This window comes from Halichoerus grypus, chromosome 5 (genome assembly GCF_964656455.1).
Source record: "Halichoerus grypus chromosome 5, mHalGry1.hap1.1, whole genome shotgun sequence".
In the NCBI taxonomy this organism is placed as follows: domain Eukaryota; kingdom Metazoa; phylum Chordata; class Mammalia; order Carnivora; family Phocidae; genus Halichoerus; species Halichoerus grypus.
Genome location: NC_135716.1, coordinates 89,087,406 through 89,096,094, shown reverse-complemented (window position 1 = coordinate 89,096,094; position 8,689 = coordinate 89,087,406). Strand labels below are relative to the sequence as shown.

Sequence of the window (8,689 nt, the reverse complement as noted above, 5' to 3'; positions counted from 1 at the left end):
TTGAAGTTGTCTATAAAATCAATGCAATGATTAAAGTCTTTGCTCCTCCAAACCAAGCTGCATTTCCGGTGAATGAGTGTGGTAGTGGACAACCTGACCCCCCAAATCAAGCCCACATGAAGTGGGTCAGCGGGCTCCCAGTGTCACTGCCTACCGGGAAACAGTCCAGGATAGAGGTCGAGCGGGAGATTTCAAGTTCTGGCTCTGCTCCTTCCCAGCCACTCTGAAGTACAGGCAGGTCACAGCCTTTAGAATCCTCGTCTCCCATTTGCAAACCAATACTTCCTACCCTGTCCATCCCTCAGTGGTTACTGTGAGGCTCAAATGAGCAAATATGGGAGGAATAAAGAGAGAATATGAGAAAGTGCTTCTAAGTGGAACAGCCTGAGGCACTTTATTCGTCTAAGTCGTCATTTGGTACACGGCAATTCAAAATCACTCCTCCGGGGCTGTGGAGGCGCATTTAAAGGGGAGGGTATAAATGTCTGATCAAACAGCCTCAGAGGCGTGCTCACCTCAATCCCTTAGGATATAAGTTCTTCCTGATTGTCCGAGTGCCTCACGGGACTGCGGGGACTGTGGGGGCTCCGGCAACAGGAGCCGATGCTAACTGCACAGACCCGGAGCTCAAATGGCCAGCTCAATCCCTTGCTACCTGAGGGCCTGCATCACGTACTTACTTCTTTTTAAAGCTTGTTTCCAGATCTCTGAAATGATCAAAATAACACCTACCTCACAGAATTGTGGGGGGCTGAGATGAGATACGCATATAAAGAATGGTATAAGGCGCTGGGCATGGGGCCGGGATGGGGATCGCTGTTGGACTCACTGGATTCTGCAGCTAGCATGAAAGCGAACATCCCACTAGAGTCAGACCTGATTTCAAGTCCTCGTTCCCTCTCTGACCAGCTCTTCGATCCCAGAGAATCCACTCAACCTCTCTGGAGCTCAGTTACTAATCAAAATGAGGATGGAGAAATCTCCTTCACGAGGTCTACATAAAGATCATGCCAAGCAGCATAGACCAGAGCGCTGTGCTCATTGTAAAGCACAACGCAAATGCATACACTGCTATTTACTTTTTCCGTACAAACACGCTGTAATACAATTGCAAAGATTTTATTTAGCGGCTTTCTGTGCTTGGCACTTAGAAACAGAGTTCCGTGCATAAGGGCAAATTTTTTATACACCTTTACTTCATACATATTTTACATACCCTTTTTATTGCCCCCTTTTTTAATATTCATAATATTGGATTCCCCACTAGGCACATAAATACATTATCTACAACACCTCAAAACCAAAAATCTTAATAATATCTGTATTATTTTACTTGGTATTATTTGCATTTCCACACCACTTAAAAAGTTTAGCTTGCACCAAACTTCACTTGTTTTCTTAACGTTAAAGGATTTGAAGGGGAAAGGAGAGATGAAGGAAAAAACCCAAAACTTCAAAATGCAATAAACTATTTGATAAAAATGGAGATCTAAGGGCAGGTGGAAGGATGGAGAAGGCCCATCTGCAATTCCCTGGGACGTGCCCGGATTTCTCCTGCCACAGGGGCTAAGGGGCAGGTGATCCAGGTCAGGTGTCTGGATCTGGCATGTGGAAGGCCAGGCCTCTATTTGTCACCTCTGCTCTTGGTATCATCTGTCGGGATTATAACACCCTTCCTTCTTCACACTCCTTCCGGTCCCCCTCCCCTGCCAGGCTGCATGCTCTGGAATCGGCACTGCGTACACAGGGCACCCCTCTTCTGGAGCACGGTGGTCAGAGCTGCGGGATCGAAGTGCATTCCTTGCCCGGGTCCCTGTCACCAGTGCCCTGACTCTGCACAGTGTCCCAGAGAGGTTTCCTCCTCGGTGATGCCACAATTCTTTCTAGAACCTGTAGGGGGGTGGGGGTGGAGAACCAAAACAAACCAATTTCCTCGGTGCGTTACAACTCTCACCATTGCTCACACTTCCTTTCTCAGTCTCGCTCTCCGCCTCTCTCTTGCTCATTACTGCTTCTCTTCCTTTCTCCTTCGGCTGCTCTTACTCCCTTTTCACAGGCACCCCTGGGAACATCAGCGATAGCACACCGAGTGAGGAGAGCCAAAGTTCAAAAGCAATCGTTCTCAGGAAGCCAAGTCCAGTTGTAGTGCTGATGTTTGTCTACCCTCATGGACCGGAAGGGGCTCCAGGATACACGGTTCATTCCAGAAACAGGGTAGGCTGCAGGGGAGAAATGTTGACCGCCACTGCTGGCCCAGTCCATCTAGTGTTGTACATAGACCCATTCTTGGTGAAAGCCCCCACCTGGGCCCCCCTCCACAGAGTTCACCCACCTCCAAGTCAGTGTGCATGTATGTCGGTATGTGTAAGAGTTTGTGTGTGAATACATATGTGTGTATGCATGCATGCACGTATGTATGTATGTAGGTATGCATGTATAAGTAGGTCTGTATTCGTGTGGGGGGTAACTTTTCATGGCTGCTACATGCTAGCATCTCCCTTAACATTATTATAAAATGATTATTCAGTTTCTTCAAAGGCCACTCTGGAGTAGACAATGCTTTATAAAACTAAGGTTTGGGAAGGCAGGAGAATGGCCACGGAGTCCGAGATGATTCTACCACAAGTATCCTTCAGTGGCTTAAATGTCTTTTGTTGTTCTTGGGTATGTGCTTTCCTCCTCCAGAAAAAAAAAAAAAAAGAAAATACACAGTTCCCATTTTTCAAAGGCTTGGGCTCCCAAAAAGGAGGATCTGCCCATGGAGACGCTGGGGCCCTGTGGGTGTAGGGCAGTAGGCTCCGTGGTGTTTGGACCGGCCATTAAACCATGTGCACGGACATCTGGGAGGAGGAGCCTGGGACCGCCCCATACTGCCGACCGTCACAGGTGTTAGTCGCCTGCTGGTTATTGGGCGAAGGGCTAATCATGTGCATGCTGTGCTCCATCCCCGTGGGCAGGTACTGCCTCTCTCCAAAGGCCCCATTGGAAGGAGAAGAACAGAGTAAAGTGCTTTGAGAGGCGCTCAGTTTTTCTGGGCTTGCAGCTAGCCGAGGAGAAGTGGGGAAATTGTATCCATAGAGATTGTAAGGGTTGTGGAGAGAGAAGGCGTTGTAGGAGCTCTGCTGCATATGGCTGCCCCCAAACATATGTGGTGATGAGGAGCTGGAGGCCGCATTGCCTGCCTGCATGACATACTGGAACTGGGAAGTGGGGAAGGACCCCAGCTGGCCACCGTAGGCTTCCATCTTGCTGTTGCTAGGCAACGAGGGAGGAGTCGGTATTCCTGAGATCAGGGATGGAGTCCTCTGAGGCATGAAGGTTTCCGAGGGCTGAGTGGCTGAAGCAGTGCCACTCTGGAGCCTGTTGTAGCCACTGTCACTCAGCCCTGGGTAGCTCTGCAAGGCCGCCATGTTGCTTCGGGCACAGGGTGGATAATCAGAGAGGTTTAGATTGCACAGCTGGCTCTCTCGACAGCCCACATTGAAAGTGTTGGGCGCCAGATGAAATGTTGGAGGAGAACAGGATGGAGATAAAAGGTGAGAAGAAGCTGAAGGGGATGGTGTCCCAGTGCTGGAGGTGGTCGGGGAAGTGCCTGTGCTGCCCCCTGAAAAATAAAAGGTGAATACCATTGAGCCAGAGACCTTTTAAGAGAAGTCTGTGCAGGCCAGATGCAAGCCAGGCCGGAGGTGCCCTCAAATGTCCGAGATGGGCTGAGTTTTACAGAACCATCGCTTTCTCTTAACTCAGCAGACTCATGTTAAGTGATTCTACCTGTGCACACATACACAGGCACACGTGCACACGTGCACACGCACACACACACACTCCAAAAGAGAAGACAAAGAGGTGACACAAAAGAACACTAAACTCTCGTTTCTATGTGTCTTTGAAGTCTTGTTTAAAAAGAAAAAATAAGCCCTCCAGTATTCACTTTGCCATTTCTCACCATCAAATTCACTTTCCAGTAAGACCTCTGATAATCAGATTTAAAATCCACCAGCTCAACTTCCCCCCATTGTCCGTGGAAATGCATTAGCTACATGCTGTCACCTGGGACTACGGCTGACCTTGCCATATTTAGTCCTCCAGCTAAAAACACAGCATACCAAATCTCAGGCCCTCACCTGCAGAGGAAATGGGGTACTGGGGCAAGGTGCCAAATCAAGGTTAAGGCCTGGGAAGGCTGAGCAGGGGGGCCCAGGTAGTAGGGGGTCAGGTATGGGACTGAAGTTCTGTCATATGAAAGATATTATGAGCACAACCAGACGAGCTAGGTTAGCATAAAGCAAAGCTAACCTGTAACTAAATCATTATAATTCAGAGGCTCTGCTAATCTCCCTCTAGAAAAGCCTGTTCTCTGTCTCAGAGATTGGAACAAAGACTGTAAATGTAGTCTGCAGATTTGGGATATTTGTGAGGGCAAGAGTCCAGACAGGTCACAAAGGCAGGAGATCTCGATTCTCACAGCTCTGCCACACAAACCCCCCATGTGGTCCTGGGCACATCACTTATCTTTTCCGGGTTTGTTTCTTTATCCAGAAGATGAGAACTTGAATTGTATCAGTAGCTCTCAAGCTAGGAGAAGCTACAAGCTTTAAGTTCCAGGATCCCACCTCAGACCAACTAAATGAGAACCAAAGGATTCTAATGTGCAGCCAGGGTTGAAAACCAGTGATACCACCCAAATTCCTTATTTAAAAGCACCCAGCAGTTTAAGAAGAATCACTTCTTAAACTTTAGGGTGCATGAGGATCACCTGGAGAGCTTATTAAAACAGACTGCTGACTCTACCCCCAGAATTTCTGATTCTACACATCTGGGGCAGGGCCCGAGAGTTTGCATTTCTGAGACTGATGCTGCTTGATGGTCTGGAGACCACACTTGGGGTGAGAGGACCTCCAGGTCCCTTTCATCTCCTCAAGTTCCTGGAACTGTACTTGACAGAGTTGCTCCTCTGACGTGCGATATTAGAACTGGATTGGGGGCTGATGCACCAACAGATGAAGGGCCAGTTCAACTCAACCTACTTCACATGTGTTCTCAGATAGCTTCAGAAGACAAAAATGACCCTTCCAAGCCTCTCCTTTCCCAGGGCTACGAAGCAGCTGGACAGGACCCACTTTTTGCCTCGCCCACTGGCAGTTAAAGGCAGTGGTGAGTGTTTGGGCTGCCGGGCCTTTCATTTGAATTACAGAATGGGAGGCTGCTCTGTCTTCCATAGGGACTCTCCCATGATGGAATTCCTCCTTTGGGGCAAGGTTGGGAGCTTCCCAGCATTGTTGATGAGAGCCCTGATTCCCCCAAGGAGCATGGTACCCTTAGGTCATCCACAACTCTTGTAAGGATTCTTAGAACCTGAGCTGCCATAAAAGGATAAGGACATTTTAAGTGGAAAGGAGCAGGAATAAGGTTTTTATCAGTAAGAGAAATGTGAAGAAAACTGGCAGGCTTCCAGAGATATTGGGATACAGAAAAACCATCCACAGGGTGCCAGGGAGGAGGGTCCAAATGTGCAAATTGAGAGGCAGATAACTCAAAGAGAAACCCAAAGTTCATTTTTTGCCTCAGCCTACATCCACAAATATGGTAGTGGTACTGACTGTGGAATTTCAAATTTAGCTCATTAATAGTTTCTTCGGAGTTGAGTTTTTATAAAACCCAGCTAATATCGTCTCTTCCTTGGTCAAAAGAATTTCCCCAATGAACTTCCAAAATAGAACAATAAACAGTTGCTGATTTTAGAGTCATTTCAGGAAATTCTCCTTCCTGTTTCTTCTTCATGCCTTAAATTCCTTTAAGAGAGGTAAAAAGATTTCTATCCCACAAGTTGAGATAAGGCCAATATCATATATACTACTGAGAGAAGTAAGCCAGCAGCTGACCGTGGTAGGAAGAGCACCCAGACTAATTCTAGGTCCACTGGCCTCCATCCAGCTCATGATCACAGGTAATGTGGGCTACTTCTTCATTCTCCTCCTCTGTGAAAGAGGGTCTCGAACGACAGGCTTCTGTTTCTGTCCTTCTCAGAATTCTATTGGCGTCTGAGGATTAAATTTATGCTAAAGTGTGAATGGCCAATAGCAAGGACTTTCAAGGAGCCATTTTAATATAAAGAAGGAGTCTGGAAGGGCACGGCTGAGAAGGATGAGGAAGAATATCTCCCACTACTTGTTTCTGGACTCCCGAGTGGCCTAGACTACAGAGCCTTCCAGGAAATTCAGAGATTCATGCTCTGCAACTGGCACTCTACACATTTCCCTCCTCTTGCACCCTCAACGCTATGAGCTTCAGGGAAATAAGTGCTATGGCACAAATGGAGAAACCCGACTCCAGCTGTAAAGAGATCTGTGTTTTATGGGAGATGTATCTGATCTCCTCTCTTTGAAAGTCCGCCCTTGCTCCTCCCCCCCCAGATCTGGTGTTTATGTGGTCCCCAAAGAGACCCCCCCGTTCAGCACACTGCACTGTCCTGTTCTAGGGAGGCTCCCTCAGCCCTGGCCCCAGCCTTGCAGCAGGAAGTGCATGATGGAGCAGATGACTTTTTACAACTCTAAATGGTTTTCTCAGATGGCCCAAGATGGAACGAATGGTACTGATTTAAGGCCGCAATTGGTTTCACTACAAAAAAATAAGAAGGGAACTATTAACAAGTTACAGGGATTTCTGTTGAGCAGATGAGAGAGGTCCCATGTTAAAAAGTGTGTAGTCAGCTTGCTTTGGCTTTTAAATGACACTCACTGGAAATGAGACTTGGTGGCCTGCTGCGTTTCAGGGGGTGGGAGCCCCCACATGAACTAGCGTTTGAAGAAATGCTCTTATGCACTTTAAGCACTTGATTCAAATAATAGCTATTTTTCAAGGTCCACATAGAAAGAGAAGACTATGGTATGCATTTTGCAGAGAAGCAAACCAAGATACTGAGAAGTCGTTACTCTCTTATGATCTCTCAGCTTGGCGGCTGTTAAACAAGAATGGGAGTACCAGCCAAGTGCTAAATAAGCCTAAGGAGGCAGGCTGCCCTCCCTGTGCTTTTCAACACTGGGCTGCCTTGAGGCCTCGCATCACAGAAGAGCTAGGGCAGAGTGGGAGGCCTGGCCACAGTGCTACAGAGGGGTCTGAGCTGCCTCTCAAAGGAAAAGCCTACCTCCCTTTTTTGCATAACATTCTCACCTCATCCCTTCTGTATTGCCAAGTTCTGAATGCTCTCAGGGTCTTGATTTAAACCTTAGATAGATGAGCACGGACTGTAGAGTTTTGGATTCCCCAGCTCTCTTGCTGAGTATAGGATCTTGCAAGTGAGCCTCTCTATGTAAGTAGAATTTTGAGTGTCTACCTTCGTAGGGATATTTTGAGAAACAGATGAAATAACATATAATACAAAGTGCACATAGGCATTAAATATTTGTCAATGTTAAATACATTGTAAATATTGTTTCCTCTTCTCTTCCCTTCTATAAGTGGAGAAGGAGGGAAGGAAGGAGAAAGGAATCCTAGGGCATTAGGGTTCTGATGGAGAGGCTCTCAGGTGTTGGCTTCTGTTCATGGAGCTGAGCATCTTGGCCTCCCCGCACACTGGTGAGCATATGTCACAGCTAGATGCCTGGATGTAACAGGCTGGAGGAGCCTCCATGGCTGTGAATGATAGAGCGCTGGGCCCTTGACCACTTATGGGCCCATTAAGCCCATCTTCCCAAAAGCTAAGCCAACTCTGTTTCCTCTCTGGACTATCTTTCCCTCTCCTCTCACCCTTGCCCAGAATGGAAATTCAATGCCCCATGTCTCTATCTTTTCTCAGACCAAGCAAGTGGAATTGAACACAAATAGGCAGGTTGGTGTCTTTCCCACTGTCCTCAGAGGTCTTAATCCACTTCTGAGAGGTGAGTTAAAATGTAATGCCCTAAGTAGCTGAAAACTCTCTGGTATTCCAGGACCAATTCCCTGTCCACCCCACCTCCCTGTATCCTGTTTTACCCATGGACCCAAGTGAGGAGGTACTCATTGAAATTCATATTCAACATTAGCCTGTTCCAATATTCAAGGCTCACGGCCAAACTAACCAAAAAGAATACATGTTTAGCAGTGCTTCCATATGAGGACAATAACCTAGAATATACTTGTATACCATGAAGACAAGTTAAATGTGACCATGAAAATCCTGAATACCAAACCTGCTGACTTCTGCATCTTTAAATTGATCACTTCCAGACTGTAATATGAAGGCTTTCACATACAGTTTCCTTTTGGGTTTATTTTGTTGTGCTCTATTCCCCTCCCCCTCAAAATTGAAAAACAGTAAAAACAATACCCCATTTGGGCTAGTAAAGAATAAATTTCCATGTAATTACTTGGTTCCATCAGCCAGACTCTTCTCTCATATAACTTGGTGGCATGTGTCCCTGAAGAATACAGAATCACTGTGTCCCTGAGCAGCCTTCTTTGAGGCTTTCAAACAGATAAGAGGTAAAATGTCAGCACCCTATGGACTCAACCCAGGGAACAAACCCAGAGGCCATAACATCAATGGTCATGATCACAGCCCTGTCCATCCCCACTAAGGAATTACCCTTAGTTGAAATGAGTACCCTTCTTAAAATGCAGATGTGTAACATTGCAGTGCTAATGAGAATTGTGTGGTTTCAATCTTAGAAAGACTCCTAATGCATCCTTCTCCATAAAGTTTAAAGATATA

General features: G+C 46.8%; 1 protein-coding gene across 3 annotated transcripts in view; it reads right to left on the bottom strand.

Moving 5' to 3' along the window:
- Positions 1 to 1,103: 1,103 nt before the first annotated feature.
- The window catches only part of TBX15 (T-box transcription factor 15), a 100,838-nt gene continuing 93,252 nt past the window's right edge, over positions 1,104 to 8,689 (bottom strand). For all 3 annotated transcript variants that reach the window (XM_036090105.2, XM_078072553.1, XM_078072552.1), the window contains exon 8: positions 1,104 to 3,604. In XM_036090105.2, the coding sequence (XP_035945998.1) occupies positions 2,820 to 3,604 (785 nt within the window). In that variant the 3' untranslated portion in view covers positions 1,104 to 2,819. The remainder of the gene's footprint in view (positions 3,605 to 8,689) is intronic.